The 27,206-nt window shown below is 36.2% G+C and overlaps 1 protein-coding gene across 2 annotated transcripts; it reads right to left on the bottom strand.

Moving 5' to 3' along the window:
- Window positions 1-875: 875 nt before the first annotated feature.
- Window positions 876-27,206, bottom strand: DUS2 (dihydrouridine synthase 2). 2 transcript variants are annotated; one of them, XM_086620953.1, is made up of 15 exons: window positions 27,069-27,206; window positions 23,542-23,587; window positions 21,927-22,018; window positions 20,936-20,979; window positions 20,069-20,129; window positions 17,787-17,834; window positions 15,243-15,308; window positions 12,233-12,303; window positions 11,667-11,753; window positions 8,579-8,747; window positions 7,505-7,626; window positions 4,367-4,510; window positions 3,049-3,136; window positions 2,341-2,414; window positions 876-1,110 (listed from the first exon to the last, which is right to left on the bottom strand). In XM_086620953.1, exons 1-15 carry the CDS (start codon window positions 27,189-27,191, stop codon window positions 876-878), a joined length of 1,470 nt encoding a protein of 489 aa, XP_086477079.1. In that variant the 5' UTR covers window positions 27,192-27,206. The 2 variants fall into 2 exon arrangements, with proteins under 2 accessions (XP_086477079.1, XP_086477078.1); XM_086620952.1 differs by having other exon boundaries at window positions 17,787-17,830; window positions 20,065-20,129; window positions 27,069-27,191.

The following is a 27,206-nucleotide window of genomic DNA, read 5'->3' on the forward strand; positions in this document are numbered from 1 at the left end:
AAGAACATATGCCTTTGATTAAGGCCACCAGTATCACTAACAGCTAAATACTGAGGCAAACTAGGTCACATTTCAAGGACGACCACATAAGGCCATATTTGGATGCCCATTATTGCAAGTAATACACATGTAGACATTTACTAAAACTTCCAAGTTCAAAAGAACAAAACAGCTCAAAGTGCCTTCATTCAAAAAAATTCATAGCTACCAGGCTTGGCTTCAATTCCTCACTGGAAAGGCACAATTGCAATACCCAAGACCAGGAAAGGATGGTTAATTCTTATTGTCACATTTCTGGACAGTAAAGTGTAGCAGAAATTATTTGAGGAAGATGTTATTTTCATGTTAGTGTTATAATTTCTAGAGTACTCCTCTTTGCAAAAATTTTTTTCTTTATATATGATAGGTGTAAATAAAGCTTGCGAGACATGTATAGAACTTATTTGACAAAACCATGTCTACTTGTGTACTAATATTTTCCTACATTAAATTTTCCTGATTATGTACATAGTTCCCTAATGAATCCATCTGCTTATGGATGATGTATTCATACATCTCTTACCAGCATACTGTAGACTTCTTAAAAATAAAAAACAAGTAATAAAACCAAGGACAAAATTGCTTTGATAATATCTGATATTTTAAAAAATTTATTATTTAGGATAATCTTCTCGATGTTCTTTAAAATCAAGTTGGTAATTTATCTTGTCTGAAAGGCACCATAGGGACAGAGAGTGGTGAACAGTAAACATCTCAATGGCATTTTTCTCAACTGAGGAATTTATCTGTCTCCGAGAGGATCCAAATGAAACGTCAACAGCAAGATATACAAGTAGGAGTTAATTTGTATAGGCCTGAAACCTCTAATTTCCATGCTATCGTGGCATCTTAGGCACATTCAGGTCAGAAGTTTCTTCAGTAAAATTAGCTTTTTTATGTGAAGGCTCAGCGAGATCTTCATGGTCTCTGTTATTCAAGTGCTCCTGGTCTTCCCTCTTGCGTTTGTTTATCAGGTGATTTTCTCCCTCACACAGCTTTCCCTCTGGGACACCCAATGTTCTCAGGCAGACAATAGCTGCAGCCTGTTCTGCTAATTTCTTTGACTTGTCCCTGAAGAGTAAGCAGACAGAGCACAGGTAAAAAGTAGAAACTGAAGTCTCTACACTGCCAAAAGATAATTTTCTGTCTCTGATGAAACATGATGAAATAAACAGCATTTGTAGTCATCTCACAGCAGAAGAACAAAACGGGTGAGTTCCAGAAATTATTTTAATCTTGCTAGGTGTCAATGTTGATGCATCACTCTTGATGTAATATTCCTAGAAAATCTGCTTCTACCAGGTCTTGTGCCTCAAACACTCTTCATTTCAAAGGTATGAAGTCAACATGTGTTTGGCCCAAATGGTTGCAATTCTCAGAAAGTTAACATTTACAAATATGATCACTAAACAAAACTGAGTTTTGAAGGATCACTTTCTTGAAAGACACTCAGGCCCAAATATAGTCACTGGTAGGCATACAAATTAATTGAAGCTGACAAAAGCAGCAACTATTCCATAATAATAAAAATTCTGTCATCTCCGAGAGGGACTGAAGATTATACATTTGTGAAATTCAACAGTTGAAAACATTTTCTTCTCAAAGTTTCTTATCAGCTGAGCTTAACTTAATAAAGTCTCTGAACAGGAATACTGCAAACACCTGTAATCGTGGTGTGCATTTGTCCTCTAAAATGTTCAATGCTGTGCTATAGCTCTGCACTTGAACCAAGTTCAACTTCGGTGCAAATGCCTGAAGTCAACTCTGGTATGGATAGATGATTGCATAAAATACCATCACGCAACTTTAGAGCAGCCCTGGATGTAACTGTTGATTAACTGTGATCTCTGAGAAGCCACTGAACTGTTCTCTGATTCACTGTATATAGACACTTAATACTGACTTGTTCCTGAGGATGGATCTGCTGTAGGGTCTGAAGACATTAGCTCCTCCAACACTCCTCTCTGCCTCTCTTGACTAGTTTCTGAACTCTTCACAGGCATAACTGAACCAGGTCACCTATTTGCTCCCCTATTAATACCATTTGTGGACTAAGGCACGAAGCAAATTAAAAATCTGTAACAGTTTATTTGGTTATATTAAAGCTTACCTCCTCTGCCTCATACAATTCTCAGAAATTTTTAAACCTTTCTCCCTCCCAGAGGGAGCTTTAGAAGGTAGCTCTTAGTTGACTTTAAAGTCAATTGGAATAAACTGGAATACCCTTTCATTGAAAGTTTTAAGCAATATTTCAGAAACAATTACAATATAGCTGCAAAAAAAACATTAAGGATAGCTTACCACAGAGTTGATCTGTATTTTTGCTCAGCTACTGTCACTACTGAACAGAATAATCTATCCAGCGGTCTTTGAATCTAAAAAAAAAAAAAAAGAATTAAAAGGGAGAGGGGAGTGTCAAAAAACAGTTATGCCATTTACAGAACAAACAACATTGTCAAGGTTCCTTGATATTGTCTTTACACCACTATCAAAGTAACACCTTTAAAATTACTGTAATTCGCACAACAAATTTAACCTTGCATATTTAAAATTTAAATAAAGAATTGTCCAAACTGCAAATATTTTTGCTAAAAAAAAAAAAAAAAATCAAATAACATCCCCATCCAACCAAGGAGTTACTCCTATCCAGTATGGCTCTTACCTATAGCAGTGTACAACAACAGAGAAAACATTCTGAATCCAAATTCTTTACATAACAGAAGTAGCAAAAGAAAGTCAGTCATGGACTCCTGTGCAATGACCTGTAGCTACAGCAACTTCTTTCACACATGAATCAAAACCACACTGAAGGTCTGACTTCTAAATTTTAATTTTCTAATTAAGTAAGCTGCTATTTTCATACCTATGTCTATTACCATTTCTGAAGCTGCTTACTCAAGAGGTATGCCAGACTGGGAAGCTGAATTTTTCACTACCTTGAGTCCTAAAATACTTAATTTCACAACAAGGCAGAGGAAGAGGTTTGGAAGGGTTTTTTCATTTACTCACAGTTTCATAAACAGGCTGAGGATGCTTTTCTTTCCTACACCATTCCAGAAGATACATTTTTGGAGTAATCTGTGGCGGATATTCTCGTCTAGAGAGAAAAAATTGCAGTCAACAACTGTGCACAGAGTTTACTTACTAAACAGATATATTTTAAAACAGATAGTGCTGCTTATTGTATTATTTTACCAGTTATTCTCTGTGGTTTAATTTTACAGCCTAAACTATGAGGAAAATTCTGCTTCCTTATCGGATAACTCAAGTAATATGTTTGACGTAACATCTAGAATAAAATCTAAACTTTTCTATTAATTCTTCCCAAATGTTCACATCCTGTAGTAATACAACCAGAGAAGAGACACTTACCAGAAAGGAGATTCTAACTAAATGCGTGACATCGAACAAGAGATACAGTATGGTACTGCTTATTATAAGCAACGATAGAAGATGAAACACGAGAAGAAAGTAAAGAGGCTGCTTCTGTTATGAGACAGTAGAGTTATCAGATAAAAGAGGGTAGGAAAAGTAGGCACATTGATTCAGTTACTGGCTCGGAATTACAGCCCCTTGTACTTGGCAGAAAAAAAAAAAAATACTGTAAAACCACTCTGTTCAGCCCTCAAGAAGTCAGGTAACATATCCTGTAAATATTAAAGTATTTTGTCTGGATTTGAGGAGCATTTTAGATCATAATCTTCTTGAGCTGTTTGACAGATTTAATAGCAAACATAGCAAAAATAGCAAACATGAGTATAACATACAAAGTAACAGCAATTCCATAGGTTTCACAGATTATAATATCGAATGTTACATAAAATAATATTGTGCATAACTCCATGAATTAAGTTTTTCAAGGAATACCTTATGAGTGGAACACATTTAGAACACTGGAGATAAGCACGTTATTTGCTTAGGAAAGAGTATTATGAAATTTGTGCAGGACTTTTTATAGAAAAACTATTGTGTTTTAGTTAAATTTCACCAAAAATAACTGAACTCTGTATCTTTGTATACTCACATTCTTCAAAGTACAGATTTTTATTTTTTTTTTTTTTAAATCACTCAGTACTTAATAAGTTAACTGAGAGAATTAAGCAGTCTCAGGAAGCCTGAAACTAAAGAACATCTTACAACATCCAAATAGCAAAGGAAGAGTGGTGATGCTAGTGATTATGTAATCATGTATGCAAATTGCTTCATTAAAATTCATATAGTGAGCACTGTTATGCAAATCGTTATTTTTAAAAAACTGTAAGGTGCTGTTAGATTCAGTTTTTATTTACAGATGCAAGATAGTGAAAAACTTAATCTACGTGCTTACTTGTCAAATCTAACAGCCATTTTTATTACATCTGGATCTTCTATTTGGTCATTTTCTTCTGGTGTTTCAGTTTCTACAGATGTTTTCTTTGCTTCGAAAACAGCTGTTGTTTCTTCATAGAAGTCAGCCATTTCAAAGACTTCACTATTCAAACAGAATTTCTTTGTATTAAAGATCAGCTTATAAATTTTTGTATCACATTATGATAGAGAAGAATAAGTATAGAAAACAATCATGTTTAAATAGAGTATATGTTTACAGAGAATCACATGAAAACGTCACTATATTCTGCACAGTGACATCGTATTGTTTCTCCTTCAAATCTTATCAGACACTGTTGAGCTACAAGCAGGAAAATAATCTTCTCATTTCCAGCACTATATATTCAATTTGCAGCCTGAAAGTCCAGGCGGAATCAATCAGAAGTACAGGTCCTGCAATGTTCAAGACATTAGCTCAATTAATAACCTGCAGGTGGATGAATCAGCAAAGAACGTCTCCGAGTGACTACCAGTGCATCAGCTCCACAGGGGCAATATGAGCTAAAGGTAGGAAATAGATTCTTCTTCTAATTTTAGTATTTAAAAATACTATAAGCAATAAACACTATAACATCCCAGTATCTCAAAATCTCAGATTTTCTGACTTCAGAGTACTATTCACAAGCCCCAACACAGGGAGGAAGCAACTAGGATTTGGATCAATGCAGTAGGATGCAGGCTGCATCTACTTTGAAAAACTGAGACTGTTCATTTTCTGCATATAACAACAACAATAAAACCTGCAGCACAAGAAAACTTTTACTTTGACTATTAAAAGAAAGCTTATTGGCATGAGGCTGTTCAATGACAAATTGAATTTTGGCCACAAAGCCATCTCCAATGCTCTAACTGGAAAAGCAACAAAGCTGAATAATGCTAACTGATGCTTCTAAGAGAAGACAACTTATCATGTACCATTATGTAAATTTTTTGTCTGAAATGCAGCAGCCTGTTCTCTTGCATTCCATACTGAGGTTAAAACCTCGATTGGCTCTGACATGCCATCACCACCAGGAGGCAGCCATAGTAAGTAACATTTTTGTCTGAAGATGTATAGGTGCATTTTAAATAACTCAATATTCTTCAGTTATCCGGGTATTAACCAGGCTGTTTGGAGCAGTGATTAAAAGACTGAGTATGCTGATAGAAAGTAGTTTCATAAATTTTCAAGGGGCCCTCGCTCTGTTCCCCATCTCTTGCACACACACTACCTAATCCAATTTTGAAATTGGTATTGCATCACACATACAAAACCTAATTATGTTCAATTAGGCTTCTTTAGGAAGCCCCTAAAGAATCGGTAGGCATAGCACATAATACTAAAAGTTTTACACTAGATCTCTATCCAGTATTTATGTGTATAAACTGTGACTCTTTAATTACCTGTTTAAAGGCTTGACTCTTACTTACAAGTTATTTTCTTTACATACCACGCATTATTATTAATTCACTAGAGAACACCACCCCCTTTTGGCTAAGATTTATTTGAAGCTGTAAAAGGTCATTTCAGTTTCAATCAATACGATATCTCTTCCAACCAAATTGGAAAGCTATACACAAAATAGATAGTAAGCTTCTATGCTAAAATTGTTCAACTATTTACACATTGTAAAAGTGAAAAGTGTAAACGTTGTTCATGGATCCCACTGCTCCTTTACGATTAACGAAGGCCAGCTCCTTTTATATAAAAAATACAAATGTCCCTCATTGTATTGTGATGCAGTAATCACGGACAGCAGCATTTATAGAGAGCCAAAATTGGTAAATGGCAATAAACTCACAAAAGGATTGCAGGTATTTCCATTCATTTCAAACATGAACAGAATGCTGATTAGGGGTTGCTAGAAAACAATAACTCCATTTGCAAAATATTTCAATCTTTCAACATTTCTATCCATTCTCATACATGTAAGACAACAGTTTCAGACTGTTTATTTTATAAAAACAAAGAGACTCTCTTTCCCTCCATTCTATCAGGATAATTACAGGACACAACATGGATATGACACATGCAAGCTCACACCTTTATTTTGTTCAGTTTGGGATGGGTCCAAATCTGAACTCCCCCTCCATTCTGTGTGAATTCTTTAATCACATGTCTATTTTATGGTTTCTCTCAATCTTTTTTCTTCTTCCTTTTCTGTCTCCCCCTTTGAGAAATTTCATCCAGACTGTTTCAGATGTACAGGATGAAGAGATTCACTAAAGCTACTATGCGTCCTCAAAAAGGTTGTCATTGTTCATTAGCATATTTCAGGTATGAAAAGCAGCACAAAAGGATTATGTTTAAGTATCATATAGGCGATCTTCATACATTGTTTTGAGTTTATCTCTAAGTGTTCATTTAAAACAAACATCTTGTCATAAAAATTGCAGTAACAGTAAAAACCCTACATGCAAAAGAGAAAGTTAAAATAAATAATATCTCTGGAAGAATCACAGAATGGTTTGGATTGGAAGAGACCTCAAAGATCATCTAGTTCCAACCCCCCTGCCATGGGCAGGGACACCTTCCACTACACCAGGTTGCTCAAAGCCTCATCCAACCTGGCCTTGAACACTGCCAGGAACGGGGCATCCACAACTTCTCTGGGCAACCTGTGCCAGTGCCTCACCACCCTTTGAGTGAAAATTTCTTCCTTAGATCTAATCTCAATCTCCCCTCTTTCAGTTTAAATCAATTGCCCCTTGTCCTATCACTACACGCCCTTGTAAAGAGTCCCTCTCCAAAATAAAAAATAAAAATAAATAAATAAATAAAGCAAAAAAACCCCAACAAGCTCCACACTATTAACCTCCAGACTACCGCTAGAGAATGCTGAAACTTTTCTTAATCAGTTAACACCAATAACGGATACATGCCTGTCACTCAGTGAAGCGCCACTCAGATTAGTTTGTTTTTAGGGTTAAAGCACCTAAGCATGGAAGAAACCTGGAAAAGTTTACTGCATTATTCCACACCTCACTAACTGGATTACTTTGCGTTGTTGTTGCCACCTCTTCTGAAGGTATGAAATGCCAGGCAGTGCTACAGACAGAGAAGTGGTTTGTGAGTTTAACAGAGAATACAATTCCTATTTCTGAAGTATATGCTTACCAGATCTCCTGTGTGGACTGTGCAAGATGCAGCTTCTTACCCTGAGTAGTTTCCAACTGTTCTCTTAACATCTGACACAAACAGTATTTTGTGTTGGTATAGTGATTATCATATCTCACTGCCTGGAGGTGAGAGACAAAGTATATAAAAACAAATCAAAAAAATGTGTCTTATATAATGCTCATGCCTCTTGATGAATTTGAAAATCCTTTTTGAAAGACAAACCACAACATACAGTTTTCTTAACAACATATTCAAGACTACTCATGGATGTGAGTATAATCTGATTATTTTGGCATGCTTTCAGGAACAGAAGTTCAACTTATTCGTATACTTATGAAGAAAGAGTTGACCAGTTTACATAACTGATTGGCAGTTCAGTGATATTTTCGTAACTAGTTAATGGCAGTCCAAATTTTCAAAAACAAAAACAAAAAAATTTTATTATATGATCAAAGGCACAGATTTCTGATTGATTTCCTATAATGTCATTAAAATTGTGTATTTTGAATAATAGATAAACATTTATATAGATGACTCAGCTAATGGAGCTAGAGATATATAGCATTACTTTATTGGCAAATCATTCCCTTTGCTTCCCTGCTGTTAAATATTCTTGACAGCATTTGTGAAAAGCAATTAATTTCTAAAAATGAATCCAGCAGTAACTGACTATTTAATATTTCTTCACTCTTCCGTTCAATATTATTTGTCCTACTGTAACATCAAGAGTCAGCCCACATATCATTAGCTTTTTCAGATTCCTAGACATTTTTAGATAGCCTTGTAAGCCTCAAATTTTCCCAAGAAACTAGGGCTAAGAAGCCTGGTATGTAAGAAAAGAATGATCAGGAAAAACTGCTTTCTGAATACAGATTTCTGCAGAGTTTTTTCTGAACAAAATAAAACAGAGGAAGCAGAAGTTGATTTGCAAGACTCATGTCATATGTACCACATTAAAACATCCCCAGAACCTAAGCCTTTGAAATTAAGAGGAGTTAAAATACTGTAGTGAGATTTGGATTAAAAAATTAAACAATGTTAACTACAAGTAAGATCTTTCAAGAAACATACATATTTGATGTAATCTTGCATGACTTCCTTCAAGGGGAAAAGACCCTCTTTTCTGAAGATAGATGGGTTCCACATGGCAGCACGAGCTATCATTACTGATGAGGCAGCTGTTGCTTTCTGGAAGGTCTCAATGTCCGTATATTCTTTGATGAAGTCATGAGATCCTCCACTAAAAATTAACATCACTGTTATAATCATGAAAGTTTTATTTGCTAGTACTTGTACTTTAACACAGCCTTGTATTTTCGATGTGATATTACATTATTAATGGTGCCACAGTCTATTTAGGATATTATCTCAAATCTAAGACAATAAACAGGTCAGAGTTTTATCGACAATGGCTCATTAAAACACTGATTATATGTAATATTTTGACATTATCTGCATACTTCCATTAAAAACAGAAGACTTTTTATGAAGGAAGAATATAGTTTGTGATTTACACAAACTGTGTGCTTTCACACAGTTCTTAATGGATAAGGCTCACAAAGAATCACTTCTATGTTATTTGAAAAGCGATACCTTGTAATTGCCAATTGTAAAACCTTCAACTGCATACTAACTGTGCTGCTGGCACAAATGATACTGAAAACAAGTTAAGTATGGACAGCATCATTCCGTGTTCAGGGTGGCACCAACATGTGGAGAGTAACTACAAAGAGTACTTCCTGGTCAGTCACAAAACACTTCAAAGTTAGAAGGTCGCCCTGCTTCTACTGTACTGTCTCTGCTTTCAAGCCAGCAAGTCAGATGTGTTGGTAAGCAAAAAGAACACTTTAAACATCTTTTCTTTAAGTGTCACCTCGCAACATCTTTAAAAGGCAAAATAAATGTTGGATTTTTTTAAATATAAAATAAGAGTAGGATCTTTATCTCTTCAAAGTAAAAACACTGTCAAATTCAAAATAAAAACTAAAGAACAATAAATTACTTTTAAACCAGACATTTATATTGTGAAAACAGCACAAGCAAGCTTCTTGCACTTATGAAAGATTATTTTATAAACACAGTACCATTCTAGAAATCATAGTACCAATTCAAGTTCTCTTGTTGTTTTTCAGCACCAGTCTACTTCCTTTTATTCATTCCTGTCTGTTTCTGGACAAAGCTTGAGGTACTAGTGGTTAAAACTCTCAAAATACTAGCCAAATAAGTTACAGCAGGGATCGAGTATCATGGATCAAATGTATTTAATAAGCAGGATTCCGAGTTGCACATTTACATTTCGTTAGAGATGGAAAAGTTCCGCTAAGTGGATTTAAAACAAAGATCCTTTCCAGAGAAATAAAAAAAAAAAAAAAAATAAAAAAAAAGATTAAGGCTAGTTCAGCATGTTGGGACACTTTGAAACGAGTAAATTGATATAGGGATTAATTAGAAGCAATTTATCAATAATAAACCTCTGATATTTTTGTATCTTAATTGACCAGTTCTACATCATAGAAAGTACTCATACAGAGCTGACATTTGTGACATGAATCTAAGGAAAACTGTTAGCCTTCTCTTTTACCTAGGCAAACAAAGGCTTCATGGCAATGCACAATGGGAGTTTTCCTTGGTCTTTTAATTCCATATTGTTTAAGAAATTATTCTGAAAACTACAAAGAGAGTGAACCACTAAAAAGCAGATCAAGGATCATTAGCATGGAATATTACCTTTGTCCAGTACAGAAACAGGATTTCTAGTTGCAAAAACTGTGACTTTGAATGCATTTTCTACATACAAATGTGAATAGGAAACAGTTCTCAAATTCCTGATCCAAGTATATGATTTGCAGAGATGCAGCTTTTCCATGGAAACTCAAATCAATGAAGAGAGAACTTCACTTAAGGGCATTGCTTCTCTGGCCAAGGATATTCTACTGCCGCTTACAGAGGTGAACCATCTGAAGATGTTGGTCAGACGCAATTCAGGACAGTTTGATACTTTTCACTACCTCCAAAATTTCTCTTAAAACTTAACTATTTGTGGCTAAAGTTTTCTAAGACTGAGTTCCTTGTTTTACCACCTTGCTGCTTTTGGCTGGGATAGAGTTAATTTTCTTCATGGTAGCTAGTAGGAGGCTGTATTTTGGATTGGTGCTGAAACAATGTCGATATTACAGAGGTGTTCTAGCTACTGCTAAGCAGTGCTTACACAGTGTCAAGGACTTTTCAACTTGCCAGGCTTTGCTAGTGTACAGGTGCACAAAAAGCTGAGAGGGAGCACAGCCAGAGCAACGGGCCCAAACTGGCCAATGGGATATTCCATAGCATGCAACATCATGCTCAGTGTATAGAGTTGGCTCTCTTCTGGGATTGCAGTTTTGGGATTTCTCTCCTCTGGGATCACTAGCCAGGGACAGGCTGGGCACTGGTCAGCAGGTGGTGAGCAACTGCATTGCACATTACTCATTTATATATTCTAATATTATTATTTTATTTCATTTCAATTATTAAATTCTTCTTATCTCAACCCCATGAGTCTCCTTACCTGTACTGCTCCGATTCCCTCCCTCATCCCTGGGGTTGGAGGGGGAAGAGGAGGAAGAAGGGAGGGTGAGCAAGCAGCTGCGTGGTGTTTGGTTGCCTGCCAGGTTAAAACCACGACGCTATCACTAAGTTACTGAAGGATCTATCAAACAAGCAGACAGATTCAGTGGGATTGCATCCATATGTCCGGACACTAAGGAGGTCTTCGGGAAAATGTGAGGCCACAGAACCTAACACTGTTTTTGAGCAGTAGGACTGGTGATCTTTAGGGTACAAGTGTCCAAGATTCACAGCGGTAGGGTCATAACCGGTCACTGCACAGGGCTTACACGCATAAAGAACTCAACTGCTGGACGCAATCAGAAATAACTTGCATAGGATAAACTGTGACACACAAAAGCAATACTTTTTGAAAAACACATGGAATTTTAAAACTAAAAACTGAGGTATGGTGATACTTCAAAAGGCAAACTTCTGTCACTGCTGCCTCTATTCAGATTTGATCTTTGTTAACAGGTAACATATTCACTGCACATAAAGGATCTTTTTCGTGCACTCACAAATCTTAAGTTAGGCACAGGCATTTTGCAATAACAAGCTAACCAGTACAACTCACTTTGCTATTACTGGAATAGAGACTGCTTCAGATATGGCTTTGATCACATCACAGTGGACAGGGTGCTGAGGCCTCTCCTCCTTCTTCCTTTCCAACAAACAAAAAAGACAAGACCAAAGATTTCCTATGGAATTTGTAGATATCTAAATCACAGCAGACATGACTAAAGGATTATTGGGACCTACTTATTTCTGCTTGTTTACTTTTTATATTTGATGTGTTGGGGCTTTTTTTTATAAAATGAAAATTACAAGAGAATTATTTCATATCAAATACATTTTAAACCATTGTTACTGTAATTCCATATCCAGATAAGCTGCATTTTTTAGATACAGAGTATGCAAAACAACTTTAGTTTATTTGGTCTTTGAGACAAAAATTTTAGAAAAATAGAAGCAAGTGGTTCAATTCCCTAACTACTGGCCAGATTTTCTACAACACCAATTTAGTCAACAGCTGAAATCAGAACCGCATATTACATGTAGAGCATATACTAGTCACATCTTACTGCACTACGTTCACCAGTAAACTAAAAGATCTACATCTCTTGCCTAAAATTGATTTACCTTCCATGGACTGCAATGGCAGCAATACCAGTTTTTTCTATTCTCTTTACCAGGTTCACAGTATCCTCAACCTGAGGGGTAAGAGAGAATGACATGATTTTAGTTCAAAGAAAAAGGAATCACTACCACATGATCATTGTACAAACAAATGTTGGAAGTCTTTTCTTTCATCAAGAGAGATGCAATTCCTGTATTTCAATAGTAACTCTCGACATGCATGACCATTTAATATAGACTTGAATTCAAGAACTACATATTATGGCAAAAATAAGAATCCATTTTTAATACTTCCTTGAAACTATAGATCACAAACTTTCTCAAACCAGGTAACACAGTACTCTGTAGTAGGAGAATATTTTCCAACAGGTTTTTTACACTCTCATTTGAAAATCATACAAACACTTGATCAGCAACTTCTAACAACTACTCTGTAAATTTTTATTAAAATGCATCTTAATAAGAGGAGGCCTTCTGAAATCAACGTAACATGCAATCACACATCTATAAATATTCCTCTCAGATATGTCTTTAAAAAGTTAACTATGAATGCTATTTGTACATGACCAGTGAATCAAGAGATACAACTGAAAAAGGGAAAGCTCCAGATATATCTTCAAGGGGGCAAGATGCTGTTAAAAGGCAAAAAGAAATTTGGCACACTGCTGGATTAGCCAGTCTTACGCAGCTCTGGGGAAAGGGAAAATGAAAAAAAGATAAGGCCAATTTTCTTTTCAAAAGCTGGAGAATGATCTGTGGCTCATCACAAAAATAACACATTCAGTCTTTGAAAAATGCAGTATCTACCAGCTGGCATGGACACAGAGACACAAGCTCACCTGCTGTTCTGATGGATGACATGTTACGCAAAAGCAGCTTGAAACAAAAAGTAAGAGGCTCTAGGAGAGTTATATAAAATAAAAAGGAGAGGTGCCAGTTCTTTGATTTAATACTTCAGTACTTCAAAACCAAAATAAACTTACATAGTTACTGATTTTCACACTGGCTTCGTTTGTTCATTTAATGATTTTAAGTGCACATATAAATGACTTTTGAACAATAACTAGCTCAGTCACAGTTCACCCATCAACACAAATATCTATCCAGGTCATATACAATCATGGTATTTAGGCAGGTAATTAAATATACATTTGCAAAATAATCAGTCATTAAAGGAGAAGGCACATTAACTCCTAGAGGTTTAAAAATATGTAGGGAATTCAACTGAAAAAGCCTCCAACAATCCAGTAAAACATCAGCTGTAAGAAATACAAAGAACCTGTGTGTTTTCACTACATTCTTAATAGTTAAATTAAAAAAAAAAATACTGACAAAATATGACAGCTTTAGCAATATAACAGTCTTACCACAATTTCTTTGAAATTAGTGATTGAACCCAAGAATCTACCTAGAAAAAAGCCATTCTAATTGCTAAGAAGATTTTGCTTCTGAGAATCAAGAAAGCAAAAAGCTTTGGGATTAACTCAGTAGGTTACACTAAACAGGACTAAAATACTTTTAACAGAAGTATCCGCATTTGGAGTTCAATGGAATAAAACCACGTGTAGACATCTCATGTTTAGTATTTTCTTGACCTTTTAAACTAGGGAAGAGAAATGAAGTTTGACATCTGTCATGAGAAAGGCAACCTGGTTGGAAAGGGAAAACTGCCGAACAGAAGAAAATATCTTCTGAAAAATAATGAGAGAACACCTGCTAGCCTGGGAACTAGAAACATTCCTGATAAATGCAGTTGGGAACCTAGAAACCAGAAACATCCTGAGATACCATCGATAAGTGCAAAACCAAGGAACTGTATCAGCAACTTCCCATCTGAAAAGGTAAAAACAGTCTGGAAAAAATCCTGAGAAAGAATGAATCTAACTGCCATTGGCTGTTCTAACTGCAAGAACAGGAAGAGTCTAAAACAAAAAAATTGGTCTGAAAGAACAGGAAACAATCATCTACTGGCTGCCCCAGGTGAAAAATAGGAATTAACAGCATCTACTGGCTACTGGAGGGGTGGTGTCCTACACCCTCGTGTCTCTAAGAAATAAAAATAACTAGTTTTTATCCAAAATGGAGCTTCTCTCTCTCTCTGAGCTTCCCAAGCTCACATACCTTTCCTTTTCCTAAACAGGTCAAACTCTCTGCACAAACTTTCTACAAGATCTTGGACTCTTGCCAGGGATGGCTGGCCAACTCCAAGCTCCATGACACAGATCATCTCTAGCGTAAGTCTCTTACTCCATTGGTCCTCTTCAGGGCCTGCTTTGGGGTTGGTTCCATTTGCCATTCTACTTCTAGGATTGTTGGGTCCCCTTCTGGGATCAGTTTCTCCTTCAATCTGTGATGGTTTGGCCCCCTTCTGACATCTGTCTAATGCACTTGATGCCAGTATGATTACTATGAACATACATATGCATATAAGTAATCTATCGTAAGTGTATCTGCTGTGATATTATTGATGTGGGTGCTTCACTACTGATAGGTTTATAGGAAGTTGTAACAGTAGATACCTATTTGGTTTTTGCTGTTATTGATGGTTGCTATAATTGATTGGTACCATACTAATAATTGCTGTTGCAGTATTGACTGTTGCTACTAATAATTTCTAATAGTTGGAGATAGATATATCTATGCCTTGCTTTATTAATCATAAGTATATTTGCCATGGTGATTTTTGTGGTAATTGTGGTAATCTGTAATAAGGTTGAGAAATTTATAAGATAAAAGCCTCTGTGTCCTTGTGTATCATGGAATCCAACAAACTCACAATCACAATCTCTATACACCTGCAGGTCAGATAACCCTTTAGGGTTGTGACAGCATCCCAAACAGAAATTATAATTCCAAGTGCTATTTCACAATAACAGGTGTAAAATGCCACTATATTAGAATGCGATATATTCTAACTGATTGTAAATCCTGTGATTTAGGATAGAATATAGAATATTCTACATATAGAATTAAACAACAACCAACACTTTAGCAGAATGATTTATGTTCTTACTGAGGGCAAAATGCGGATTTTGCAGGTTACTGGTTTACAAATTCCTTTAACAAGGGTAGTCAGTATCTGGAGAAAAAAAAAAAAGACAAAACCATGATCACAACAGTGACATTAAAAAAGCTCTCCTCCTTTCTCTCTAAAATACAAAGTAATGAGAATAAAACACTAGTTACTGTCCCATTATTTCCATTTCCTTTTTTATTTTAACTGGATTTGTACAGAGCAATTAACTGCTGCTGGAGTTAGACCACTGCTTTTAATACGAGGTTATCAACAAACTCCAATCATTTCAAAATAAAGTGCAAAAGTCTTTCATTTTCATGCAACTGTTTCCACAGTCATCTTATATTCGAGTTGAAATTTTCTTACAAAAGTAAGTCTAAGTATTACCTAAAGAGATTTTTTTTTTTAAAGAGAAGACAGCTTTCAAAATGGAAAAAAAAAAGAGAGGAAAATATCAAGCAACAACATCACTGAATCTTCTAAAAGAAAACAAAAATCGTAAACTAAATTCCATGCTTCACACAAAGCACATTTTATTCATTAAAACAAACTCAGAATAAGTAGACAAATAAGCATTTCTTAGTTTAGCCATTTAAGAATTGAGCTATGGAAAGAATCTCCTTTTCACAGGCTGAATTTAAGTCATAGATTCATAAAATGGTTAGGGTTGGAAGGGACCTCAAAGATCATCTAGTTTCAGTCCCCCTGCCATGGGCAGGGACACCTTCCACTACACCAGGTTGCCCAAAGCCTCATCTGACCTGGCCTTGAACACTTTCAGGGATGGGGCAGCCACAACTTCTCTGGGCAACCTGTTCCAGTGCCTCACCACCCTCAGAGGGAAGAATTTATTCCTTAGATCTAATTGAAATCTCCCCTCTTTCAACTTAAATCCATTGCCTTTTGTCCTATCGTTACATATCCTTACGAAAAGCCCCTCTCCAGCTTTCTTGTAGCCCCTTTAGGCACTGGAAGGTTGCTGGAAGGTCTCCCCAGAGCCTTCTCTTCTCCAGGCTGAACAGCCCCAGTTCTCTCAGCCTGTCTTCATAGCAGAGGTGTTCCAGCCCTCAGATCATCTTCGTGGCCTCCTCTGGACCTGGTCCAACAACTCCATGTCCTTCTGATGTTGGAGACCCCAGAGCTGAACGCAGCACTGCAGGTGGGGTCTCAGGAGAGCAGAGTAGAGGGGCAGAATCACCCCCCTCGACCTTCTGGCCACACTTTTAATGCAGCCCAGGACATGGTTGGCTTTCTGGGCTGCAACCACACGTTTCCGGCTCATGTTGAGCTTCTCATCAACCAACACTCTCAAGTCCTTCTCTTCAGGGCTGCTCTCAACTCATTCTCCACTCAGCCTGTACTTGTGCTTGGGATTAAGTCCAACAGACCGTACTTAAAAGGGCCATGTGATGGCCTCTATCTGTTTAAATCAATCTGTGACTACACAATAAACGGTACCAGAAATCTAATAGCTCTCTAAATGAGAGTGGGAACTACTGGCCTATAAAACTGAATGGTGTTATCACAATAAGGAGGATTTACAAAAGACTCAGCATCCATTTTAGACAGAAGGAAAAGGCACGAACTGCTGGGATCAGGAGGAGATCAGCTATCATTCAGAAGAAGATTCAGGCAGATAAGTGAAGAGAGTCTGGTCTCTTCAAAAGACTGACCTATATCAAAGAACACTTAAAACGCACCCAAAAGCCACATGGAAAAAGGTAGAGCAATGCTTTCGGTATTTTTGTTTTGTCTGGATCTGCATACTTTTGACAGCACAAGAAATAAAGAATAGCTACCTTGAAAACATTTGCCACTGTGTACCATGATTCAGTTATTGCCAAGAGGTGAATTGTGAACTAGAATTGCCCTCAGGAACTCTGAAGGAGGACACAGCGAGCAACTAAAAGCTAAGGGGAAGCAAGACAAAGTTTGCAGTCAACCCATCTGAACTCTGAAGAATCAGATCTTTAAACAGAAAGAAAAGAACTGTATGCTAAGAACGTTCCTGGAAACCCAGAGCGATGTCTGGACTCTTCAATCTCAGGAAGATTAGAAGCCCTTCGGAATGTACATACACACATACATAAAAAAGGTATTACATATCTATCTATATCACATACAGATAGATGTATATATAGTTTTTTCAGATAGGTTCATACAGGGTTTATACGTACACACACAGAAAATACATATACGCACATATAAATATACACATACACATGTATGAACCTTTTTCATACTGGTTCACATAGGGTTTTATACAGATTTACATATATATATGCATGTAAAACTCCTCCCTCTGCAAATGTAGCACCACAGTGTGAAAGTTTTAAAACTGAAAAGGAAGACAGCAATTTTATAGTCCAGACAATGACAAGGAGAACTAAATCAGGATTACTTATCCATAACCTTAATTTCAGTATTCAAAACTGATTATTCTACTCCAGCTTTTACAAATTTGTCTTCTGTGCATTTTCCTGCTTCCAGTAGAGCATAATACTTTGCAAGGCAGTTCAAAACCCATCAGGTGATACTTACAGACTCTATTTTGTCAGGATCAGATAGCAGTGCTGCTCCCATACCTCCCTGGAAAAATATACAGAAACTGTTACACACTAGGAGAACACATTTTTCAACTCAATTACTTTGCTTATTAGCAGACCACAGCAAAAGTACAACGTCATATTAAGAAAAAAAAAAAGAGGAAAAAAATTTTTTTTTTTTTTTCAAAATCTAAAATGCAGGAGCATTAGTGAACACTTCGATACAGTTCCAGGAAACGTGTTTCATCGGAGCAATCAAGCAGTAACTCAGGGCACCAGCTTGCTCCCATTACTTTATGTAGTGGACAGGATTTCAAAAAGCATTTTTGGCAACTGTAATCATCCAGTTTCTACTCATTAAGTGACAGTTGAAAAGATTTATTGTTCTAACATTACACACCATGTTTGAGAGATCTTGACATGAGTAGTTTCTGTCTACACATTACATTTAGAAAAACAAGCTAAGACAAATTAAGTGGCTGTATTGAACACAAATCATGAACACTTTCACAATTTACTATTTTAGCTGTTCTTTCTGCACTATCTCATCTGCATACATAGATCTAGAGGCCAACAGGCAGACACAAGAACTAAGTTCAAATTTGTATGAACTTTTCTGACCCAGAATTGTCAGAGAATAACCATTCACCAGCATTTGAATTTTCGATCTTTCATCCTAGTGCAGGGTGGATGTTTTGGTGTTCTGTTCTTAATTACGGTTCTGTAGAAGGATAAAACAGTCTTCCATGTAATTATAATACAGAAGAAAATAATAAAGGCTAAAGAAAACATTACTGGAAGTATCATCACATTATTATGAGTTTAAAGACATGCCCTCAACATGACTACAGTTCCTTGTTAATATCACTTTATCTCAAAAGCCATCTGGGAGAAAAACAGAGGAAGTTCAGAAACAACAGACTCTAAATACATAAATAAAAAGACTCGAGAACAACTTGAAACTAAAATTTGAGTTTAAAACAACACAAAATATTTATTTTCACCATACCTCACTCACCTCATAATTTTCATAAGTTATCATTGAAACAAAAAAGATAATGGGATTAAAACAGAAGAACCCTAGAAACGTATGTGGGTAAAGTTATTCACAAGTTAGATGGAATATATTAGAAGAATTTAAGTAATTTTTCTTCAGAGTGCAAGCCAACCTACAAAGCTAAGAAGTAGTGAAAAAGAAAATCCTGCTATAAACTGATCCATCCTATGCCTTTCTTGCACCATCGCCTGGTACCTTCAACGTCGACCACTGTCAGACCCAGGCTGAGGCACTACTAACTGGTAAAGCGAAGACACTAGATACCCTTGCCAATACTACAAATGCCAATACTACAAAGACTAGAGGACAACATTTAAATGAAACAGTCAGTCTTCTAAGTTGAAGCTCTTTTTCTTTGACAACAAGTGCAAAACATCTCTTACCTATTCTGCATGAACATCTGACAACAAAATGGAGCTCCATGGTCTAATTCATTGATACTTTATCTACACACTAACTGGCTTAACAGTGCTAACAACTAGTTTGACTACTCTGCATTTTAGCCACAGGTGACAGAGGATAAGTTTAGTATTGTATGTGCTATCTGATCCATCCTCCTCCCACTTAAAACTGACCAATAATTGAACTCAGTATTGCTAAGTTGCAAATGTTTACTTGCTCAGATAACAAACTGAGATTCCTGTTTTTTCAAAAGCTTAGCAGAACATGTTTCACTCATCCAATAAATTAGTGACCTCTGGAAAAAAAACAACCCAAACAATATTTTATACAGCCTTAATGAATTTACTTTTAAGTGCAACAGACAACATAGTCTTTCGGAATTTTCAGAATTCTAAATAACTTTAGCGTTAACTTTGTACAATACTACAATTTAACAACCTCACCACATTTTTCTCAATACTCAGTGCCTGTCTTGACAGAAAATACAATCACCACTTGCTCAGTGGTACACATCCACACTAACCTGAGCTTACACACTTCATACAGGCTTACTCACTTAAGGATATCGTGTATAATTACATGACTCAATCTATTCTTAAGTGAGAATACATTCTAATAGACTACATTATTTTACTGTATTAGGGCCATGACACCTTCAAAACTCTTTATCTATTGCAAAAAAAAAAATAAAAATCACGTTTCTGGGCATAAAAATTTTACTGCTTGAATTTGTTCAACCCAGAAAAACAGAACATGTATTCCGCACTCCACACCTCTAAAAGAAAAAGCTTATTGAAGAGTAATCAAAATCCACTTGCCTTAGTAGAATATTCTTTTGGGCATCCCATGTTGACATCAATACCAGCTACATCACTCTCTCTGAAAGAGAAGAAAGAAACAACATTTTCCAGCATATTAGAACAAGAATCAGGAAATAGACATCTTTAAGAAACTTGTTCCATTATCATTAAGGCTTAAATGAAAATTTAAGGTTAAGTTTTTATGTGAACTTCTGAATTTTTAGCTTCTCATTTATAAAAAGTTACGTATTTATTTTAACAGCGGTCTGAAGATGAGTCTGTCCATGGGTTTCAATGACCAGTGTTGTGCAGAAGCTGCAAATAGTCATCTGAAATATGTTTATATAGGATTAAGTATATATAAGTATATCCACCACTAAATTCACCACTGTCACTAAAGCAAGTCCTATCAAAACTTCCCTCTATTTAAAATGGAGGCTTAAAAACACCTTTTAAAAAGTTTGAGACATACTTTTCATTTCTGTACAACGCTTTTTTTGAGGGATTGAAACCACAAACAGTAGGAGACATTTTCAGGCACATTGGTCTTACTTGCAGCTGTGCAATATCCAGAGAAACTTCACATTGGAGAGATCAAGGACACACTTACTGCACTAGCAAAAAGCCATCAATCCCAGTACAGGACTTAGGCAGTTGTTTTAAGCAAGAATTATTTTAAATAGAAGTTGCATTTACATCATTATACCACTGGACTTTTGAGATACTACACCTTTCTGTGCAGCTCCTACAGAACTTTTCTTGATCCTATCAAGACCTACCTTGATTCTCTCAATCATAAAAAATTGTCTTCCACGATAATTCCTCCATACACAAAAAATCCCAAACAAACCCATAGTAGGAAGGGGGTGAGAGAAGATGACTTACACAAGCTTAGCCACTGCCAGCGCTCTTTCAGCATCTGCTGAACCCTGTTGGTAAAATAAGAAGATTTATAATTATAAAATATCATGAAATTAATAAAAAAAAAGTGCTCACTCACACACTTGTATAACTATACTTGCTCTAAACATTTAGTACAAAGTGACAGGTACCCATTCATGGCACAACAGATAGCTAAAACATTTAGCTAAAGCAGGTACTAAGTCAGCCACAGAATGACAAAAGGTGACGAAAAAAGGGATGTGGAGAGGTCTGTCCACCCTCTTAACCTACAGCAGTATCAAATGTTTTTAGCCCATCACCATTAGATATTTCTTTATCATGTTTTTATGAAGCTCCACTAATAACAATTCTACAGCCTCTACAAGCAACCTATTCCAGGGCTATCATTACCACTGAAAAACGTCTTTTCCAGTATCTAATGCAGTCCACACTTCACCCTCCCTCCAACCCCCATCATCTCTTGTCCTACACAGATTGGTCTCCAAGAAGGAATTACTACCTTTTTCTCTCCAGTAGCCTTTAACTCACTTGTGCAATGCTAATGCACACACTAATCCTCTCTTATCCACACTAAATAATGCCATTTCTTTCAGTGTTTCCAGTGAGACTGTTTACTGGACAGTGCAAGACTTAAACATGTGATCCAACAGCAGCACAGTTTATTTTTGGTATCTGTATATTTGGAAATGCATCAAAGATATCTATTACAAAAAGAAGCTGCTGTCATAGAACACAGAATTCATCTTAATCACCTCTTCTGAAAAGAGCTGTATGGAGAGTTTATAGTGTAGCATCTTAACTGCACACGTACCAACAGATTAGAAATTCTGCAACACATTAAGTGTGGAAATTTTACATCAAGAAATTGATAGTCTGCAATACAGAGAGCTGCTTTAGGCTTAGATTAGTGTTACTAACACTACCTTGTTTAACTATGCTGTTATTACAGGAGTACCTGTGGTTGATTTCTTACCATTTGAAAGACAACACGGTGCCTCTCCCTTTCACAAGTTCTGAAAACAACTCTTTCATTAGGTGCAACAAAGTCCACTGTTCCAAGTACCTCTATATGAAATGAGAAACAGGTAAAAAAGACAAAAACGATAGATAAAGGCAATCGTAAAGTCACATGACTATATAACTTTGCATATAAATGAAACGCTATCAGATATGTCTTCCATGAACAGCAGAACTAATAGCACCTTACCTCCTATACGTCCTTGCAGTGCATTTCTCAGATATTGCTGTTTCCCTCCCATAGTACTCCCTAATCATCCACCAGCCTGTTTCTTGGGCAAGCATCAGCACCAGAACAAGTCTAATAATGAACCAGCCAGAACGAACAAAACGGTACCACTTTTGGGAAGGGGCAAGAGGGGAAAACAGATTTGTATCAGACCTCTGTTGCCAACAGGGACACTACAAACAACTGTTTCTCATGCCACTTGGCTGGGCAGGTCTCAGACACCTTTTCAAGAACTTGTCTGTGTACATTTTGTTATGCCAAATCTAGCCCATGGACCTCAAGTTAACCAAAGAATGATAAACAGAGAGATCTCATATGTCTTGCTTACTTATTGCAGTAAACTAAAAGGTATGTATATATTATAATGTCACAAACAGCTAATGTTTACAAAGATTCATGATTGGAAACTGTCTCTACTGCAGTAGAAATGAATTTGATTCTTGGGCACTATCAAACTTCTTGAAAAATCAAAAAGCTTTGTAACTAACACTAGTAGTTTTGCTCAGGAAATTAAGTTTTATATTAGTACATACATATGTGAAATTTCTGAAAAAAAAAACCCAAGAGATTTTACTGTTTATTCTTTCATATAATAGAATACAAAAGCAGTAGAGTATGAGAGGCTGAAGACAGTATGTAGATACAGAATTAAGGAGGGTTATTGGCTAATTACAATTTTATTACTTGTCTTTTTAACCCACATAAAACTAAAAGCTTTAATAAGTTTTAAACAATGCACTGGAACTTTAACACCCCATCTATTCCAGCTACTAGTTTCTTTCATCTGCTGCCAGGAAACATAATGGTGAAACACTAACACTGGATTTCCAGCACTGATCACATTTTTCTTAATAAAAGGAGAAAGACAGAATTCCAGGAGCTAGAATTATAAAGTCTTTCACTTTAGAAGGCCTATACTTGCACATCCAGTGACCTGATCTCTGTCAAAGAGTTTAACAGAAACCCCATCAAATCCTTGTAATAAACTAAGCCAATGGTGGAGAAAGACCTCATGCTAGGTTTAAAAAGAATAACAAACTCTCAGTTACTAATGCATTAGCTCTATCCTCCAAAAACATTTGTGATTTACTTGAGAGACACTGACTGAAGAACTGAAATTCCTTAGGAAGGGAAATTTAAAGTTTGAAACTGTAGAGCAGCAGACAGGTGTAAGGAAGAGCTTCAAAAGCTTAGCTTAAATCCCCAGACACTGCTGAGAGAGATTATATGTACTGATAACTCATTGTAATCACTATAAAATTACTTCAGAGAAATAATTCTCTTTTCCCTTAACTAGAAAAAAGAACTGTTACAGATATTAACGAAATAATACCATACTTGCCATTTATAACCCTTTTACACTGCAGCATCTTTATGTCAATCAGCTCCTGAGAAAAAAGAATAAAAACACCTCAGTGAGTTGAAGTGTTTAAGCCGCCTAGCTTTGAAGTTGCCCATTTTATTAAACAACTACCTAGAGATACCAAATATTGAAAAAGAATACAAGTGAAAACAAGAGTTTAACTATACAACATGCTCAACTAAAGTTTCAAAACATGATTATAAGAATATGATATGTTTACATAGCTCTAGAAGAACTATTTTGTTCAAATACCTACTTAGCAAGCTGGAAACAAAGCAGAACAAACCACCAAGAGCAGAAGGGGAAAATAACTTAATGCTAGAACAGCAGAGCACCTTGAGAATCAACATAGATTTGTACCAGCCAAACACAGATGTGAGCAAAACAGCAGCATTAGGCTTTAAGACTTCTTTACCTTAATCCTGAGATTTACAGTTTTCCACGTTTGTGAAAACACAAAATGCAGTTTTGTTTGACCTCTACTGGAAAACCTAATATGTAGTCATCGTTCTTCTAGAACTGTTGTTTTTTCTTTAGAGGAAATCTAGAACTTCAGTCGACATATATTCAATTAACTGCAGATTTATGCAATTCAATTTATTAAGGACACCATTTGAGCCCTTTTCTCATATACATCTCATCAACTTAATTATAGCTGAGCTTTAAGACAAGCTGACTGCCTTTAATTGACAAAGGGCTACAGCCAATATGAGTTGTTAGCTGCTGAAATAAATATGCAGCAGTTAACCTGACCATTATATAAATTGGGAAAAAAGCCCCCATGTAAAGTATTAGTTACCTGAAGAAGTTTAGTGTACTATAGATTCTTTCTTTTAGCAAATAAGACAAGGTTGAAGACCTCCTGATTCACAGGTAAGGGACAAACAAACAATAAATTAGACTAATCTCAACATGTTTATGTTATACTATAAGTCTTATGAATAGTGCATTTTTTTTAACTAATACTTCTCATCAGGTACCGTTCACAATAAGTTCTAAACCTGCTTTGAGTTCCAAAATGCTGAGGGGATTAGGCGGAAAGCATTGGAAAAAAAAAAAAAGATAAATCAGAAATGAAGTTACAAAATACAGTTATCAAATTCAAACAGTAAAATTCTTATGCCCAGAAATGTGATTTTTATTTTGTGCAATAAATAAAGAGTTTTGAAGGTGTCATGGCCCTAATACAGTAAAATAATGTAGTCTATTAGAAACCTCACTTAAGAACAGATTGAGTCATGTAATTATACATATGATACCCTTAAGTGAGTAAGCCTATATGAAGTGTGTAAGCTCTGTGTAACACTCAGGTTAGTGTGGATGTGTACCACTGAGCAAGTGGTGATTCTATTTTCTGTCAAGACAGGCACTGAGTATTGAGAAAAACGTGGTGAGGTTGTTAAATTGTAGTATTGTACAAAGTTAACGCTAAAGTTATTTAGAATTCTGAAAATTCCGAAAGACTATGTTGTCTGTTGCACTTAAAAGTAAATTAATTAAGGCTATATAAAATATTGTTTGGGTTGTTTTTTTTCCGGAGGTCACTAATTTATTGGATGAGTGAAACATGTTCTGCTAAGCTTTCAAAAAACCAGGAATCTCAGTTTGTTATCTGAGCAAGTAAACATTTGCAACTTAGCAATGCTGAGTTCAATTATTGGTCAGTTTTAAGTGGGAGGAGGATGGATCAGACAGAACAGTTGTTTCAGGCAATTTATTTCTATTTTATACTATCTTGTCAATTCTTAAAGCCTACAAAGTGTAGTTTTTTCTGGTAAAATCTATTAAGACAAGATATCCAACTGCAAACACTAATCCATGTCAAAGGCATCTTAACTCTCCTGCCTCTCAGCAACAATATGCAAAAAAGGAAAGACAATGCAAGAGACCTTATTTTTGAGGCGAGATGAAGAAAACTACAACAGGCTTTTGATACAGGAATAATTTTCATAAAGTAACTTTTGTTACATACTGCAACTTGTTAAGTAAGCTTCTGGGTCTCTTGAGGTACTGCTTCTCTGAAATTGTGGCAAAAAGTGTGTGTGAAGAAGAAACTGCTTTAGCTATACGGTTTACAGTACAGGATTAAATGACTTCTCATGCTCTGACTTCAGTAGCAAGCAAAGCAATACCTCTGTGTGTGTGGTTTGTTGTGGGTTTTGGTTGTTGTGGGTTTTAAAAAAAAAAACACAACACTGCAACTTCTACATTACTGTCTTCCACTAATTTCCTATACAATGGCCCTGTCAAATCTGTGGTTAGTGAAATCCAGTAGCTGCTCAGTAACAAGGTTCTCTCTTACCACAAAGAAGTGTAAGAGATACTGGAAAAGTAGAAAGGCTGTCTGAAGCCTAACTCACTTCTAGATCTTGTAATGCTCTGCTTGTGATTTATCTATGCATGATCTACAGTTAGTCACCTAGAGAATTAAAAAATATATATTCTCACTTAATTCCATGTAAAGTAGAGAGGTCGTAACATAAACTGTGAAACTGCTAATTATTGTTTGTCAAACAAAACCACCTTACTACTCCCAATTTTACAATAGAGAGGTAACTATTCTACTGAACTTTGAGACTTTTTTCTGAATCATACAGCAATAGTTATTTTCACATGGAGCTGATCCAACTAATTAAATATCATTTGTAATCGTAAAAGCTAGAGACAAAAGGTGAACTGTGGCCAAGATAAAAACAGCACATTGTCTCTTTGTCTTTCTTCTCCCCCAGAAAGGGCAATGAGCTAACTCACGAGACAACTGCTATGAAGATTCCTGGAGAACATCGTAAATGATTGATTCAGCCTGTTCTATTGGTACAAATCAAATATTCTCCAGGAAAGCCAGTATTTAAGCCATGTTTACATTATATTTAACTCCTTACTGTTTGTTTGGTGGTGTGTTTTTTTTTTTAAATCTCAGCTAAGTCATGCAACTTGTACTGGTGCCTGTGTTTGAGAAGAGTCAATACTAGCACTGAAGAGGAAAATGGGGATTCTGATGCACTGCAACAATAAGGATAGTGCAGACTAAATACTTTAAGTTAGAGTAGTCCTACCAACAATGTCTGCAGCAAACTGAGGTCTCATCTTCAAGCAGCTTTAAGAAAAGTGGTTAAGCAACAAGGACAGCAGTGCTCTGAGGGGTACAGATGGATGCTCTGGGTTCGCTCAGGAGAAGTAACTGGGTGAGAGGGTTGGTCTAAGACTTTCTTCAGTGTCAAAAAAACCAAACCTCCCCCCAAACAACACAGGAAAAAAAAAACCAACAAAAAACAAAACAGTAGAATATGAGGAAATTGTTACAGTGAGCGTTTTGTCTAAATGAACTGAAACCACTGAACAGTCTTAAAACATGGGTTTGCTGTAACTTGAGGACTGCTCAAAGGGAAATGCCTTAAGTGATTCTTCTTTCCCCATTTTTCTAATGAAAAATGTATGTAAAAGGAAAAAGCCCTAAAATCAACAAAGTCTATTTGAACTTTTATTCATCCACTCATCCTTCTTACCTCACAGTACACGATATCAGCACCATAGTCCAGAGCGAGAAGACGCATTGGTAATGTTCCCACTCGCACCATTGGAGCCAGGATCTTTTTCCCTCTAAAACACAGAGGCGTGTTCACCGTCATCCCTGTTGAGGTGCC

This window comes from Tauraco erythrolophus, chromosome 15, assembly GCF_009769465.1.
Source record: "Tauraco erythrolophus isolate bTauEry1 chromosome 15, bTauEry1.pri, whole genome shotgun sequence".
Lineage (NCBI taxonomy): Eukaryota > Metazoa > Chordata > Aves > Musophagiformes > Musophagidae > Tauraco > Tauraco erythrolophus.